Below are 18,865 nucleotides of genomic sequence, written 5' to 3'. Positions count from 1 at the left end.
ACTTTTGTATAGTGCAGCAGCATATAGCTTGTATATTGTACATATGTATGTTTTCCTGATGATGACCTCAATACAGAGATTGAAATGTGGATTGTTACTTGCTTAATGTTAAGTAAAATAATTATTCTAACACGTGTGTTGTGTCTTCATAAATTCTTCACTATGAACCTATTGATGTGTTTCTTTCTTTACAGCTTGGGGAGAAGAGAGAGAGAGAGAAGAAAAGACCATTTAGAAGGACAGGAGCAGATGGAATGAAAGAAGACAATGAAAAGCTGCTTCAGTAGGTTTGAAAGGTTCGAAAATGGACTGTACTGTGAATGGATGATGACTACTGCATTTTTTTTTTATGGGAGTAGAAGAGAGTGAAGTAAAAGTGGAAGCCATATCAGTAGCATGGTGCCCATGAAAATACTTATACCAAAGACATACCAGAAACTTTGTCTATGAACTTGATTCTCATGCCCTCAAATGGGAGAAATAGGGTTCAAAGTTGGGCAGATTTGGGATTTGTATTGGGTTTGGCATGAGAAGTAGTGTCTTAGTGGAAGCAGATACCAAGTTCTTTGGAGAGTGAGAAGACTATGGATGTGTATGTGTTTGCCAGGAAAGATATATTATTCATCCCAAGAAAAAAAACCTTTGTCTGGAGATCATGGTGTCATCAAAGGTGGAGGTGAAGTGAAATCTTTCTCATGAGAAAGAAGACAGAACTTTGTTTTGGTTGTATTAAAGTTGACAAGTTGTTCTTTATGCACCAATGAAGAATGGCAAGGAAGGGGGAAATCAATGTGTAAGATATTATTTATGGAACATGTTGAAGCTTGGAATGTTTAAGGACTACAAGGTTTTTTTTTTGTATGAAGAAAGAAGGAATGTTCTATTATTAAAACTTGATTCTATAACTTCTATTTAGTAATCTGTAAAATAGGTTTGTGCAGTTTATAATTTCTTACCTATATTAAATACAATGTTTAAAACAAATGCCAGGATGGAAACAAGAAATTATGTAACAATTTAAAAAAATAAAGATATGGATAAAATTGTGAGGAGAATATTCAAGAGTAAGGCTAGATTAGAAGAGCAGAGAAGCAAGAGAGGAAAGGAGGTGAGATCACATAGATGAATTAGCTTAACTGTGCTATAGTGCTCCAGCCAGTTTATTTATTATGAATTAGAAAATGATAATGAAGGTTTATTTTCTTGATCCTGAGAATTAGTAATAATATTTTTGGTTTACAGATCAAGTGTTGATCAATTTTATTAACTTAACCAACTAGTTTCGCCAAACTTTAACTGTTGGCATCTTCAGGGCACTTACATATAGGCTGAAACAATCTCACAATTATGTGTGACTATAAAACTAACAAGAAATTTATCAAAACAAGATTCTTCTCAGTTTTATAGTTACACATAATTGTGAGATTGTTTCAGCCTATATGTAAGTGCCCTGAAGACGCCAACAGTTAAAGTTTGGCGAAACCAGTTGGTTAAGTTAATAAAATTGATCAACACTTGATCTGTAAACCAAAAATATTATTACTAGAAAATGATATGTCAGTGACCAGAGCCTGGTCACCAAAGCATTGGACCTTAGAGATGACAGACTTACCTCTAATCAATTTATTGAATGACATTGACTTAAAATATTGATTAGAAAAAAAAAAAATGGGTGAGATGGGGAGGAGGTAAAAAATTTGAGTGACAGGGCGAATATCTATGATCCATTTTGTTTGATGCACCCTATACACTTCTTGGTGCACCATTTCATCTAACACTGGCTCTGCTAGTGATATTGAATTTATACATATCTAAGAAGTTGTATGCTGTATACCAAAGCTACATCCCCTTAAAGAGGTGGTGCATCAGCAATTTTTACAATCAAATAAGAATTTATAATTTTTAATTTATATTTTTAATGCTAATACCACCAACAAAAGGTTGCAAACTTATCATATATTTATTTATTTATTTCTCATTTCATCTTCCCTTTCTTGTTATGCTGAATGGTCTGTCACGTCAAAGTAACGTAGCTACTTATCCTGATACTGCTTATGATAAGTCAGTTAATCTTATTTACATTGTCTGCAGGTTTGTAGGTGTTCTTCTGGCCAGTTTGCTGTTTTGTGGGATGAAAAACCCGAGTTTCTGAGAGGAAAAATCGTGCCACCTCTGGATTAGAGTGGCTACCTCACCTTTAGTTGAAAAGCTCTGATAAAGCTTCTTTGTGTCCTAGATGCAATTTGAACCCAGTTCTTTCCAACTTGATAGCATCCTCTATACTGAGTGTGTTTATGTATTTTGTACTCTGTGTGTGTGGGGGGGGTTTAAGAGTTAGGTAATCTGGGGGACCTATTCTTGAGACCAAAACGGTACTTTTCTTTTTTTTAAAACTAATTTAGGCCTTCATTAAGATCTACACCTAAAGACTTGCAAACATCTATGCCACATTGGGATTTGAACCACAGTCTGATAATGCAGACCAGCCAAATTTTGTCTAAATCACATTGTAGAGTGTGCTGTGCAATTTGTATAAATTCTTGGGACATCAGATTTCATTATCCAATAGTGTATGGTGTGTACTATTCACATAAGGTAAGGTATTTTATATATTTATAGTTAGTGAACCAATAAATGGAATTAGCTGTCTTATCCTGGCAAGGTTTCACTTTTCTGTTTTGTGCTTTGCTAGAAGAATTTGAGTTTAACAAATAAAGTCAGTGGCACAGTTCTTGAAGAAAATACCTTAATAACTAAATATGAATTTATACTAATACATAAAAGAACTTCCTTCATGACCACATCTTTATGTTAATCAAGTTTATGCCTCTAGCTAATTTGAGAAAAAGCATCAAAATCAGTGGATTTCTACAATTTTTCTATATGTCTAACATATCTGTCATATTTATTATTTTAAATAATTATGACAATTGAGATAACTAAGTAAATTAAGTAAAACAAGTAAATGATGTCATTGCTGTTCTTGATATTTTTCCCCTTGCTGGCTTTGTGTTATGATGGTCATAGTGGTCATGAGGAGAAAGGGCCTTAGAAGCATGAAATGTTATGTTAGATAATATTGGAGTGCTCACAAGTAATAGCCTAATTTGGAGGAAAACTGTGGATAATGATTAATGATAATGTATCACTGTCAGGGCTGTCGCCAGATTAGATCGCACCCTGAGGCAAACAATTAAATATTGCCCCTGATGGATTATAAGACAAATGTATAAGAAAATCTCCAATCTCTATTTCGATTTTATTACAAGAGAAACATTAATGCAAAACGATTACATAATAATATTAATTAAATGTTTGCTCTATGGGATATCACACAATAAAACTGTTTATAAGCTCTTCAAAATTTAAATTATAAGCTACGTCTACCTCTATCGATATAGTTGCTAGACCAACCAATCTTTCTTGGGTCACTGCTGTTCACAAATAATTTTTAATCAGTTTAAGTTTGGAAAAACTTCTGCACTTGCTAACCTAACAGGAACTGTTAGCATGCCGACGGCACCTACCGCAATATGGCTGAATGAGCGTCCTTATTAAATCAGTCCGTGAGGCAGACTGCCTCTATGTTACACCCTGCCGACAGTACTGAGCGCTGTCATAATAGCCTGAACACTCCTTGAGCTTGCATATCAGGAAATTGATGGTGATGAAGGAAAGTGGAGGAAGAGCAGCCATTTGGTGGTAATTGTCCATGAAAATATTTATAGAAAAGCCATAATGCCAAAACAAAACACATATAAGAAAGTGATCTAAGTTGGTCTTTAAGAGAACGGGGGGGGGGGGGGGGAGATCATCACTTGTTTAGCAGATTACATTCTTTTGAATATCATTTTTAGAAAGATTTTTGACTCACAACCCCAAATGCGAGAACATTATTCTAAGGTTAGTTAGATTTGGAATTTTTATAGTATAAGATTTATAGGTAAGGAGTAGTGTTGTCAACAGAAGATTATACTCAGGAGACAGTGATATTGTTTGTGTCTCTACCTGATTTTTTACTGGACATCTGCTTATTATCTAAGGTAATGGGAAGCAAATTTTATTAGACATAAGATAAGGCTGTACTTTGTAGCATTGAAATGTATTTAGATGTCCTCCTGCTGGAGAATAGCAATGATTTAATGTTTGAGACACTGGCCTTGAAGCTTGAATCATTTGAGCACTACATGGTTTGTTAAATGATGTTTAGATTTAAGTTAGTGAGAAATTTGAACAAGAATATTAGTTTTGTAAGGATGTATATAAGAAATAGCATCTCTTTTTTTAAGCTAATTGATATTATAATTTTTTAGGCGAGAGCAGTGGCCCTTGTTTTCATCCTATAACTGTTGGCAGCATTTAATCAGTACAACCCGTCGTCAGAGCCACGATCATGCTGTTCTTAGTGAGATATATGCTAGTCATCTTATTAACCGCTTTACTCATATTATGGAAGATGTTCAAAGGATATATAGGCGGGTGAGTTATTTTCTCACTTAATTCTTAATTCTTTCATTTCTTTCTGGTGAATAATAATTATCCCACTTAATCTTTTGAAGTGCAAATGAATTTAAGGAATATAGAATTTCATTTATAATTCATGTATTATATAATAATTTTTGGGTTTCAGAAAGCTCTTTCTGTATTTCAGTTCTATATTTCCAATATAATATTATTTCATGTTATTTAATAATTATGAAATTTAAGGGTAATAGGTTATGAAATGAAAATTTGAACATCCCTTAAGAATATTTTGCAATTTACAAACTGTTATCAAAATTCTGATAGCAAGTATCTATCAAAAAGCAGAATTATGCATTAGAATTTTAATTTTGACAGTAAGTTTTTTTGTGGTTGCTATTTTTCTGTTTCTCAATACAAAGAGTTATCTGTTATCTGGCTTTTGATTTGCTGGCTGGGCCAGTTATCCTACTCTCAGTTCAGCGTAAGTGACCAGAGAAGTGATATTGATATTGGTCACCCACAATCATTACTACTTTTTTTTTTATGGCAATTAAAAAAAAAATTATAGTGGCACCTATTTGTTTTGTGTTAAATTTTTGTTAAAGTTAATGAAATTTAATAAAATATGTATTAAATTCAGTTCTATATTAAAGTCCATTCTTAATTTGCAACAACATGTTGACAGTAAAAATTGTTTTAAGCAAGTCAGTTGTGTGTAAAATTACATGTAGCAAATATTATAATCGATTTGCACCAAACATAGCTACTTGTGAACAGCAAATAGAAAATGCAGCCCTCTGGTAACCAAAGTATTGTGCAATAATAAAAATTGCAATGTGGTTTTGTTAATTCATATCTTGCTTTCAGGTTCAGTTTTCATTCCAGGAATTAATTGCAACTTTATTTAGCATTAAACAGTATATACATATTCAGAAATGAGCAAAAACAGCAATAATAATAATAATATGTAATTAAAATGGAATTATTATTATTATATATTGTAATTTTAACATATATTGTTGTGATTTTAATATTCCTGCAAATGTTTGAAAGGAAATTATGTGAAAAAAGTTTGTTTTAAAAAAGTTAAAAATATCAATTGATTTGTTAATTCTTAAACTTAACAATCAGTTGTATTTATTATAGACTGCTGACTCAGAAATATTTGTTGGGCTGTCAGTTTGATGATCATGTGAAAATATTTAATAAGATCTGATATATAATTGTTGAGATTTTGTTGTACTAAAATCAAGATTCTCATATTTGGATATGTCATATCATCCTGAAATTTTATTTGGTTTTAAAATTAATATGGCTGTATTCTTTACAGTTCCAGTATGACTGAGAGATTTCTTATTTTAGAAATATTTAATCAAAACTTATAATTTTTGGCTAGTAATTTAAACCTTTAATGTTATAAATTCATTTTGAATTTTTTTTTTTTTTTAAATATTTGTTTAAAGTATACTGTATTAAAAATAAGATTTTCAATACTTTATTAAAAATCTTATTGTTAAAGGGCAAGGAAATGTATAAATTGAATACTGTATATACATTATTAAATACTGTAATTTAAACCTGTTAATTTCTTTCTTAAATCTATTTCCTTTCTATTCTCTCATGTCTCTGGTTGACTACACACCACTTAGACTCCTTTCAGCTATCCTTGAGGAGTCCATTAGTGTTTATAGTAATTACCTACGTCTTCCTTTGTAGCTTGTTGGTTGATGTCATCTATTAAGTATGTAATTTTATCTTTTGAATGCAGTAATCTTGTTTATACTTGGACTTATGCTCTCCTCAACCTTGACCGTCTTTTTATCTCATTATAATCATGTTAGTAGCATAAATTCATTATGTAATGTTGTGCAGTTTTATTGTGCTCTGACTTATACATACTCATAATGCCAAATAGTCTTAGTGACATTGGTTTGTTGGAATTTTTTTTAAATACTATGGTTTATCTAAACCTTTCAGTATATGTTATATTACATGATAAACTAGGGACTATAGGGAAGGGGATTGTTGTTATTAATTACAACATACCTTAATGGAATCAAATGGCTTATTGTAAATGCTAATAATGCCTACTGCAAAAAAAGTTCACTCACAGATTTCCTCTCAATACTTTCTGATAATGAATTCCAACCATACACCACTCTGCAAAATTTGCTTTTCACAGTACTGTTTATCAAGTTTATGCAGAGTTTAAGGATGGCCTCTTAGTCTTACTCCACCACCTTTTTAAAAATCCCTAACATCTCTCTTGTAAGCTCCTTTCAATAACTGATGTCTCAGTCATATCCCCTTTTATTTCTTATTTACCAGGCTTGGCAGGTTATACTCCCTCTCTCTATCTATCCTAGGAAACTCCCACATTACTACAACAAAATGAGGCAACCAAATCTGTGCACAATGTTGCATGGTGATCAAAGCTCATAGGAATCCACTGGGTAGTCTTCACCACCTTTGCATTGTTTCCTCAGAACTTCATGTCATATCTCTGCCTCCTCTGCTTCTTGAGGACTTAATGTTCACAAGATTTCAAGGTAAAAGTAAATAAAGGTGATCTGGCTTTCATTAAAATTCAATTCATTTTCTCTCTCTCTCTGCATGAAAGCTTTCATTGTTAACACAATATTTATCATATCTCCATATGATAAGTATTCATCATTGAAGCACTCACAGCTACCTCTGGCAATCCAGTTCATTCATTTCACTGATTCTCTCCAAGCAGGAAATCTTGTCTGCACATCCTTACTAAAAAACTAATCAGATTCTTACACAACTTCCAGGGCCCCCTTGTTCTCTCTCTCTTTTTTGTGTATTGCAAAATTTCTTTTGTGTTGATCTTATAGAATCCCTTAGTAATTCATAAGTTTCTGTTATGTCCCCTCTTCTCTGCCTGTCTGTCACTATGCAACCCACACACCTTTAATCTATTCTCATACGAAGCATTCCATACCCCCTCCCCCCAAATCCCTATCCTCATCAATTTTCTGAAATCCAGTATCATTAATATGATACAATCAATCTGAAGTGTTATCAGCTCTGTAGCGCATTTGAAAGAATGATGGTACAGGTACATTGCACCTTCAATTGGAAATTCTCATCATAACAAGAGGAATCTCTATATGGGTTTTCAAATGAAGGCAAGTTAGCTGATCTCATATGGAGGTAGCAGGGTTTTTTCCTCCTGGAAATTTTGGATTTTTCATCCCACCTATAGGCAAATCAATCATCAGAACACATACCATTTACAGACAAAAAATACTGTTGTTGGTGATGGGCAGTAGATGACATTGATTGTAGCTGTGTAGTGGAAGAATTAAGTATCAGGGGAAACAGTGTGACGTGTATAGCGGAGTGCCCTCCCGCAGTGAGTTCTTGGACTCCTTGGAGGTGCCACATAGTAGTGATAATAATAATAAAGTGCATAACCTTACATTTTGCAACATTAAATTGACAACCATTATTTTTTGCCCACAATGCCAATTCTACATCACCTTTTCAACTAATGTCCTCCCCAGTTTTGCATTATCAACAAACAACTGAATACCCCCCTCCCAGTGCAGAGCCCTGAGGCTCCTGTTGGTTGCCTTGATTCCACTATACCTCCATAAACACATTCATCATTGAAGCAAGAAATCTTATCTGCACATCCACCATATACTACTTTAATGTCTGTCTGTCAGTTACACTCTTATCTATTTTCAGCCTTCATATTTATATATCTGCTGCAATTAATCTGTTGACGGTTTAACAGATAAAGACATTTTAAGAAATTAAAAGAATTAATTAATAATTAGCTGTCTACCTAAGAGCCATCTGATGAATTCAAATAAGATAATTATTCTGTATGTTAAAAATATTTCTGAAAAGTTATAGTTTTAAAAAAAATTCAATTTTTCTACCTCTTTCTTTCATGTTTCAAAGAATCTGTTCCCTGTAAAGTTAAACATAATGAACATATGAATCGCATCTGTTTCCATCAATATTTTGGTATGTTCAGATTAAGTGTCCACGGCATTAATATAGATCATCATATTAAATGGCAGCACATGACACGTTGGTTGCCTTGATTCCACTATACCTCCATAAACACATTCATCATTGAAGCACTCACAGCTACCTCTGGCAATCCAGTTCATTCATTTCACCATGCTCTCCAAGCAAGAAATCTTATCTGCACATCCACCATATACTACTTTAATGTCTGTCTGTCAGTTACACTCTTATCTATTTTCAGCCTTCATATTTATATATCTGCTGCAATTAATCTGTTGACGGTTTAACAGATAAAGACATTTTAAGAAATTAAAAGAATTAATTAATAATTAGCTGTCTACCTAAGAGCCATCTGATGAATTCAAATAAGATAATTATTCTGTATGTTAAAAATATTTCTGAAAAGTTATAGTTTTAAAAAAAATTTAATTTTTCTACCTCTTTCTTTCATGTTTCAAAGAATCTGTTCCCTGTAAAGTTAAACATAATGAACATATGAATCGCATCTGTTTCCATCAATATTTTGGTATGTTCAGATTAAGTGTCCACGGCATTAATATAGATCATCATATTAAATGGCAGCACATGACACTTCATCATAATTCTTTTAAATCTGCAAGATTATTGAAAGAATCTTTTGCAGATTTTTTGACATCTATCAAATAAATCACAATAAAGCTGATTCCATGTTAATCTCTTGTATTTGGAAAGTAGTTATATGAAAAACAAACATATAATTTAAATCCTTCTGTTATTATTTAGAAAAATAGATGTTATCACCTTAAACTTGATTTTTTTAAACTGATTCAAATTGCTATGCTAATTCTTTACCTAATATAATGCAGCGATCTTTCAGTGTCCAACCTTCAGTTAATGATCCCTGAGTGGATCAGTGTATCAAATGACTGCTGGTACTCACCATATAATTGTATCTTCAAGTATCTAAGTAGTAGATTATACTCTTGCTGTGGTAGGAGAACTGAAAGATTACCGTAGATTATTTTAGGTAGGAGATGAATTTCATCACCTAGTGTGAGACCACTGGCCAGCTTATTGGAGGCCTGAAGTGGCTTGAAAAAGTTCCATGTTTAGTCTCTAGAGGAATGTTTCTGGACTCTGTAAAAATAAATTTAAAAAAATTACAAACACACACACACACACACACACACACACACACACACACACACACACACACACACACACACACACACACACACACACACATATATATATGGCATAATTTGAATTACTCGGCTGAGAAACATATTTTTTAAAAAGATTAAATGACTGAAAACAGAGAGAATCTTTTTACTTTTTTATCTCTCAGCTTTCAGTCATTTAATCTTTTTTAAAAAATATATATATATATAAAATTGATAAAAATGGTAAAAAAATTTATCCCACCAAAGGTAAAATGTACTATAGGTTTATAATAACCTTTCATCAGTAAGAGCCATACATACATAAAAAAAAAAAAGATAATGTAACATAATGTTACATGTACACAAGCTTGAAAATGAGTATCTGTTATCCATGAAAGAATTAAAAGATTAGATAAGAAAAATTACTATATACATTTTGTCTGTGATAGAAATTATAAAGTAAAACTGATATATTCAGCTGAGAACAGAATGAAAAAGTTGCAAGAAGAGAAAAGGAAAATTTTGACTAAGGAACCTATGGATTGCATGGTGACCCATTATAAGAGGTGTGCTTGATGAGAGAGAGAGAGAGTGACAAAATAATGCTTATCTGGTGCCAAAATTAACTATGTTAGTGAAGCTATTAGAATGTAGAAGGGTAAAGTGAAACAGTTGATATTTTGGCTGGAATAAATAATTTGAAAGGAGACAAATATCGTATGAGGGAGGACATGAAAGAGTTACCAAAAATAGCCCAAGATAAGAGTGAGAGTTAAAATAGTGAATCTGTTTCTATGGCATAACAGAGTTCATTTGAAGAGTTCATAATTCAGAGTTCAAATGAACTCTGAATTATGCAAGTGAAATGATGTGCAGTTTATGGATATGTGAAAGGAGTTTCATAGATGAAAGGACTTATACAAGGTGGATAGTTTTCATTTGAATGGATTTGGTGTTCAGAGTCTAGAAAAAGTGTCATTGAATGATGTGAGATTGGATGTGCAAAATCAGAGAAACTGAAACTATTGGGGGTGGGGGAGGAGCTGTTGAGTGAGTCCACAGGTACCAGTGAGACAATGCGCAGCAAAAAATGCTGAAATTAGTACTGTTGGTAACAAACTCAAATGGAATAGTTAGTATGAGGAATAAAGATTACTCTGGGCCTAGGGCACTATTGTGTTCTATGTACACCAATGCCAGAAGCATTCCAAATAAGGGAGAAAAGGTTTTGGTATTGGTTAGTTCTTTTTAGCCAAAGGTTATTGGCATTAGTGAGACATAGCTGACAGAAGATGATATAGTTAGTGGAATAGAACATGAAGAGTATAGTATTTTCAAGGAGGATAGAGAGAAAAGAATGGGGGAATGGATATTAATGATAGCTGATGAGCTGCCACTAAAGAGAGTAGGAGTTCAACTGGAGGCCAGTGAAAATAGTGCATTTGAGGCCAGTATGGTGTGAAATAGAGGCCAACAGGACAAAATATACAGTGGATTGGTACTACAGACCAGGATATGAAGGATGATGTGGATGGTATGAATTGGCATTATAGCTCAATCAGTGGAGCGTGAGTAATTATTATAGAGGGTTTAAATATGGGATGGAGAAAAGATTGGAAGGAGAAAAGGACACATAGGAGGAAGGAAATGGAATATATGCAGTTACTAAGAAATAATTCCCTGAGGTAGCATGCTATGGAATATACCAGGGAGTCAAGATTGTGGTCTGGGAGTGACTAAATGTATGGAATTTTCATTTTGAGGGGAATATATGTGGAATTATAGAACTGGTAAGTATGACAAACTCAGGAGATTGCCTGGAGCAATGCCATAGCATGAGAAATTCAAGGGTTGGATGTTAACAATCACCAGTGGGGGGGCAACAAAATTTCCTCATTATAACCATACTCACTATATCAGTGAAAGGTTAAATCCCCCCCCCCCCCCATTTTTTAATTCCCAAGAACTTGTTACAAAATATATTCAGATAAACAAAACAAGCATTAGAGAGAAAAAATAATGTAATTACATACCTAGATATTATTTGTATGACTAAGCTTTTATAAATTACAATATACTTAATATTGAACACAATTTATTTGTCCATAATTTTAAAGCACAGTTTATTTTTCCTTAAAAGAATAATAAACACAATCTCAATTAATCTTTTTTAAAAACTAATATAATATCATTATGCCGGTTTTTAAATTGATCCATCCAACCATCGTTACGTATACAAAATCATTGCATCCAAATTGTTTAGCAAATTTTTCTGCTCGAGGCTTCAAGATCGGAGACCATCTATTGAGAATCCAGAACTTCTTTGTGTAGTGAACCATTGAAGCAATGCCTCATCGACATTTATAAGCTTGCACTTTTTAAAAATTTTTTTCTTTAAGTTATGTTGTGTTTCAGTGCTTATATCTAAATATCTTTATTCTTCCACAATGTTAATACTATTGAAGAGACCAAAGAAAACTTTTTGCATACTTCAGCATTTTCACACCACATTCTAACTCGCAAAAAATTTTGACATATTTCTGATGGAAGGGTTTGTTTTTAACTGATTTTACAGTTGTGGCAGTGTTTGGATAAATTGATGGAAGGATTGGTCCCTAAGGACAAGATTAGGTTATAAACTGGCTGTAATCCGATGCATAAAAGATATGTCACACCTTTCATTTTTGTCTATTCCGAGAACTGCATAGTAATCAAAATTTGTGCGTTATATCCGTGTAGTATACTCATTAATAAAATGAGCAATTGTATGGAAATATGCATAAATTAAAATCATTATGGCCTGTTGCTCATTATAGCCATGAGCTTGTTATTTCTGTTCTCATTACAACAAAGTTCAACTATGCTTAATTTCCATTAACATTTGGACATATCACATCATGGGGGCTAAAGGATACTGTGATAGTACTATGAGAAAAGCTTACATTATTATTGTAGCATGTTGTGATGTATATATATATATGTAGACAGTATTACTGTAGCATGTTGTACCCTCAAGGGATACACATGATATTATTGTAGTACAACATGAAAAGTTTACATTATTATTGTAATATGTCACATACTACATAAAATAATCCTTTTGTTATCTTTTAGTTTATTTCACTCATTGTGCTTTGTTCTTTTGTTTCAGTGTCGAGAGATTGGAATGGAAAGTCATGAAGAGTTATTAAAAGTGCTACATGAGCTTCATACAGTAAGTACACATTTTCAGTATGGAAGGACACCTTGCTCTATATTTTTATATAAGTATAGACCATGATGTCTTTCAGATATACATTATTATTATGCAGGCTCCTCCAGAGAGTATAGTGACTCATCAAGGGAGTAAGAGAAGACTAGTGACAACTGAAGGCAATGATGGCATCTCAGTTACTCAGTCAGATCTTCTGATGCTAGGACTTAATCCAAACTCTTGATCTGCATGCTTCCTTTACCACATCTTGCATAAAGCATTTGCCTAGAGAACAGAATTCCAGAAATTCAATTCTCTTTTTACTGTATACAGTTTCCTCTGTCCAGTTGTATTGCTATAGTTAAAATCTCTCATAATGATACACTTGCTTTGTACTTACCAAACTAATCTTTCTGAAACTTCCTGTTTATCATTCTCTCTATTTTATGACTTATAGCAGCATCCCACTAATTATTCTATCCTGTCCACTTCTATCTCACACTTTACACTCTGAAAACCATCAGTGCCATTTTCTTCTGGATTTTCTACAATGAGAGGACTCAACTCATCATCTACTACTTCATTTGCCCCCATTCCTGCCAAAATATTCTGAATCCCTCTAGTTCTGTTCCTATCGAGACATAATTTTTTGTTAATCACATTTCACTGACTCCAGTAATCTTTGGACAGGTTTAGGCTGCTGACATCACAAACTCGTTCCTTCATTTCTGATTCTTCTGGCATTTGTATAAACACCAGTGCATTATCACTATTCCCATTCTTATTATTACTCTGCTCAGCTCCATGGTACACCATACATTTTCTGATCTACCAAGCCACTATCCCTACACAAGGCCATCTAGAGAATAGAGAAGCAAAGAGAATAAAGTCTCCCCATATGTCTGCATCTCCTTCCATGTTCAGATGTAAATGCTTTTTAATGTGGTTCTTACCTATGAAAAGTTTTGTAAGCCTATAGTACGTTTGTACTATGGGTGGGCTAAGATTTATTTCTGATTTTTATTAAATTTATATATTTTTTTCTAATGTTATTTTATTTTATTTTATTTTTAGTCCAGAAACCCTGCTCTAGAGATAATATGGAATTTTTTTTCCAAACCACTTCAGGCTTCCAATAAGTAGGATGGTGTCTTCACCATATTATGAAATTCATCTCTCATCTAAAGACAATCACCAGCATCCTGCAGCCTGTTGGTTGGAGAGAAGATACATTAACCACTTGGCTAGCCAGGAAAGTCTCTCATTCTTGCATTCAGCTGTCTTCTGTCATCCAATAAACACCAAGCATTGATATCTTGAGCTCACTTTTGACACACATTCTCACTGCCATGTCATTCATTATTGCTGATCTTCTCTTTAACTCTGCATTATCATATCTGGGCAATAATATACTCACTATCTTCCCTTTCACATTTTTTTGCTGTGCATTCTCTGTGCAATGTATCACACTGTCTCTCAGTTATTTGTAACAACTGACTATTATTCTATTCTTGAGAGACACTTGTGTCATGAAATTAAGAATTATCAACACGTTAACACAAGAATATTTTAATATTTGCCAGATATTTCAGTCTGAAATCAACAGACTATCATCAGTGGCTTGATAGGAACAGTTTTTACAAGGTGGCATACAAACAATTGATCATTCAACAGTAGAACAAGCCGCATGATGTTACATTGCTAAGCACTAAAGAGAGGTAAATTTCATCAGAGTGATGAATAAATTATAGGTATCAATTCACAATTTCATACACTAATCTTAATTTATAAATTCAATTAAAGATAACATTAGACTAATGTAAGAATTAGAAAGTCTCAATACACACAAATGTCGCTATAAATTCAAATGCCTATTCAAAGAAAGTCTGGCTCTAGAGATAATATGGAATTTTTTTTCCAAACCACTTCAGGCTTCCAATAAGTAGGATGGTGTCTTCACCATATTATGAAATTCATCTCTCATCTAAAGACAATCACCAGCATCCTGCAGCCTGTTGGTTGGAGAGAAGATACATTAACCACTTGGCTAGCCAGGAAAGTCTCTCATTCTTGCATTCAGCTGTCTTCTGTCATCCAATAAACACCAAGCATTGATATCTTGAGCTCACTTTTGACACACATTCTCACTGCCATGTCATTCATTATTGCTGATCTTCTCTTTAACTCTGCATTATCATATCTGGGCAATAATATACTCACTATCTTCCCTTTCACATTTTTTTGCTGTGCATTCTCTGTGCAATGTATCACACTGTCTCTCAGTTATTTGTAACAACTGACTATTATTCTATTCTTGAGAGACACTTGTGTCATGAAATTAAGAATTATCAACACGTTAACACAAGAATATTTTAATATTTGCCAGATATTTCAGTCTGAAATCAACAGACTATCATCAGTGGCTTGATAGGAACAGTTTTTACAAGGTGGCATACAAACAATTGATCATTCAACAGTAGAACAAGCCGCATGATGTTACATTGCTAAGCACTAAAGAGAGGTAAATTTCATCAGAGTGATGAATAAATTATAGGTATCAATTCACAATTTCATACACTAATCTTAATTTATAAATTCAATTAAAGATAACATTAGACTAATGTAAGAATTAGAAAGTCTCAATACACACAAATGTCGCTATAAATTCAAATGCCTATTCAAAGAAAGTCTGCGGCCTTACTTCAATGCCCTAACTCGAAGAGCGGATACGCTAACGACTCTGCAACCTATGCCTGATTGTCTATCCTTGTCAAAAATATGGGAAAGTTTAATCCGGATAACACTCTAAATTTAATTTTTTTTTTTTTTTTTTTCAATTGAGACCTTCTAATTCTTACATTAGTCTAATGTTATCTTTAATTGAATTTATAAATTAAGATTATTGTGTGAAATTGTGAATTGATATCTATAATTTATTCATCACTCTAATGAAATTTACCTCTCTTTAGTACTTAGCAATGTAACATCATGTGCCTCGTTCTACTTTTGAATGATCAATTGTTTGTATTCCACCTTGTAAAAACTGTTCCTATCAAGCCACTGATGATAGTCTGTTAATTTCAGACCGAAACATTTGGCAAATATTAAAATATTCTTATGCTAACATGCTGATAATTCTTAACTGACTATCATCTCATTCTACATTCTCATCCCATTTTGTTTGCTATAGTTACATTCTCTTGTTCCTCCAGGTATGCATGCTCTCTTCTAGCACTGCTCTCAACACAAGACACTCCTCACAGCTCCATTAATTTCTCTTTTACTAGCATTCTTCACTCTCTTTCCTTATTCTCATACTTTCTGGCCTTCCTTTCATTTTTCTGTCCATTACTCCTAACTTTCCTTTCTTTCCCAATTTCCATTCTTCCTATTCCTATTCTCTTACCTTCTTCGTTTTATTGTCATATTATTATTACGTGACACCTCCAGGGAGTCCAAAAACTCATCGAGGGAAGGCACCTATTCTACAACTCTGTCTCCACTAACTGCAACTACCTTCACTATCGATACCAATGTCCTCTACCATCAACCACCACCACTATATTTTCATAGACAATCACAAATATCCATGCCCACAGCGGGATTCGAACCGGCAGCCTTTTGGCTGTAGAGCAGATACGCTAACGACTCTGCAACCTATGCCTGGTTGGCCAAACTAACCGCTTGGCCAACCAGGCCAGTTAAAAAAACTGGTTCCGCCTGGGATCGAACTGGGAACCTTTTGCATGTAAAGCAAACGTAATAACTAGTACACCACGGAACCTGATGTTCCATGGGGTAGTGGTTATCATATCTCAAGTCTTGTAATCTCGCATTAGTCTTCATGCATTTCACTTCCTCTCCTAGTATCCCTCTCTCCAAGCCAAGAATCCTGTCTTCACTTGACTTTACCAGAATTCACAACTTACATCTCTAGTCACACACTGTCTAAAGTCAAATCCATTGCTTTTCTCATCCTCAGCCATGCTACTTGTATCTTTCGGCTGAGCATTCATTAATTTCCATCACATTGCTTCCTCTTCTGCTAAAGTCTGAGATACTAACATTAAAATCATTAAGTGTTTTTAATTGTTCACATTTCATGCCCACATTTTTCCATTTCTCATCTGTCATATTAGTTAATTGCTGGGAAGGGTACTTCCAGTGGTATGCCGTTCTATAAAATCATGTGTGATACTAAGCAAAGTGCAATTGAAAATTATGTTTTGATGATAAACTTTATTGTCCACATCTGGGAATTTATGAAAAGAAAATTACGTTACTTACTTGCAGGTAAGCAATTAAATCATATTTTCATTATCTTTCATAAAGAAATGTACTATAACTAGTCATGTGCATGCTGAGATATTTAGTTGGATCCTGGTGCATTGTGTGTGTGGGGGCACTTGCTCATTGCCTGTATAAAAATAGCAGTGAACTTTTTTGGATTGCTTAGAGTAGTTACAGAGTTGTCTGGAATTCTTTGGTTCCTTAAGGACTATTGCTATATTTTCATGCAGTGTTGAGGTTCAAAGGAAAATACTTCTAAAAATGATTAAGAGAACACAAATTCAACATAACATATTCTGAAGCACCACCCTATTACATTATCTAGTAACTATTACTTTCCAATTTTGCATCACGAGTTAACAACTCTATTTCTCTTCATTGGGAAATACTGAGTAAATTTAATAGCAGAAGTCAAAGCACAGAGCCCTGTAACCACTTCACTCATCATCTGTTTTCTCCAGGATTCTTCTCTTCCGTATACTATTCTTTGGTAGATGTCCATCAGCCATCCTCATATCCATTCCCATTTGTTCCAATTTATGTAACGGAGTTCCATGTGGTATTCTGTCAAATACGCTTGCAAAATCCAGCAGTATTATTGTGTATCCATTCCCTTTATCCAACTCAACTGTCACTGTTATAAAGAAGTAAGTTACTAAGATATGACCTGCCCTTCACAAAGCCATGCTGTCCTTCATAGTGTATCATATCATTATCCACTCATTCCTGATTTTTATTTTTGAACAACTTCCTCTAGCACCTTTACCACCACTCCCAAGATATTGATTGATTGATTGGAGTGAAAGGACTGCATTCTTAAGCTAAAGTCTAAGTTATAGCTTAGTCAGAGGAATGCTAATTCCTTTGCACCTTCTTGTAATACACAGGCAGCTATTTCTCCAATCCCACTGCCATATTTGTATTGAGATTCTGCAATATTTTAAGTGCTTTCAATTCAACTCTTGTTTCTTAACACTTCCTGTCACATCTGTCACTGCAATATCTTCATCTGTATGGTACCCCTTGAAAGTGATCACTCAGTAATTCAATTATTTTGTCTTCTTCTGTCACTTACTTGCCATCAACACCAATTAAGGTTATTCTTCCATATCCTTTCAGACTGAAAATTCCATGTTTAGTAACCTTCCAACTAAAGACTGCGCAATCGCCTTTTCTTAGTCAGTATTTCTTTACTTGGCACATAGCAAAAGAACTCTTTATAATTTCCTCTGGCCTTCTCAGCTGATTTCCTTCTTGTAATCTGATTTTGCCTTCTTTCCCATTCTGGCCACTCTTTTGTGCAGCTCCTGTTTCACATTACTAATCATCCATTTTCTAACTTCTACCTGATTTATCCTCCTGCCCTTGGGTATATAGTCTGAAACATCCCTTAACTATCTCGCAGGCACTGCTAACATCCTTTCTTATGCCATAGCAGTGCTTTGAGTAGCTTCCTAAGCTTTTCACACACACACACACACACACACACACACACACACACACACACACACACACACACACACACACACACACACACACACACACCTGAACTGAAAATTCCACATATTTGGCAACCTCCCAGGTCAAGACTTCATAATCCCCTCTCTAGTTGGAGGCAGTGTGGCTACCTTGGTTTGGACAGATCCATTAATGCTATCACCAGATCTTGCACTCTGAAACCAAGTTCCCTCCATTACATGCTGTTTCAAATAATTATTTCTTTGTAATTGAATAAATTCTGTTTCTTTCCTACTATGTGATCCTTTCA

General features: G+C 33.9%; 1 protein-coding gene across 3 annotated transcripts in view; it reads left to right on the top strand.

Moving 5' to 3' along the window:
• The window catches only part of LOC150101810 (SLIT-ROBO Rho GTPase-activating protein 1-like), a 312,204-nt gene that overhangs the window by 215,776 nt on the left and 77,563 nt on the right, over positions 1–18,865 (top strand). For all 3 annotated transcript variants that reach the window (XM_090400019.1, XM_090400021.1, XM_090400020.1), the window contains exons 3-4: positions 4,314–4,479; positions 12,766–12,828. In XM_090400019.1, the coding sequence (XP_090256145.1) occupies positions 4,314–4,479; positions 12,766–12,828 (229 nt within the window). The remainder of the gene's footprint in view (positions 1–4,313; positions 4,480–12,765; positions 12,829–18,865) is intronic.

This window comes from Typopeltis vanoorti, chromosome 11 (genome assembly GCF_054136105.1).
Source record: "Typopeltis vanoorti isolate ZY-2024b chromosome 11, IOZ_Tvanoo_1.0, whole genome shotgun sequence".
Taxonomy (NCBI): domain Eukaryota; kingdom Metazoa; phylum Arthropoda; class Arachnida; order Uropygi; family Thelyphonidae; genus Typopeltis; species Typopeltis vanoorti.
Note: the sequence above shows the minus strand (reverse complement) of the source record. Positions and strands in the feature narration are given on the sequence as shown.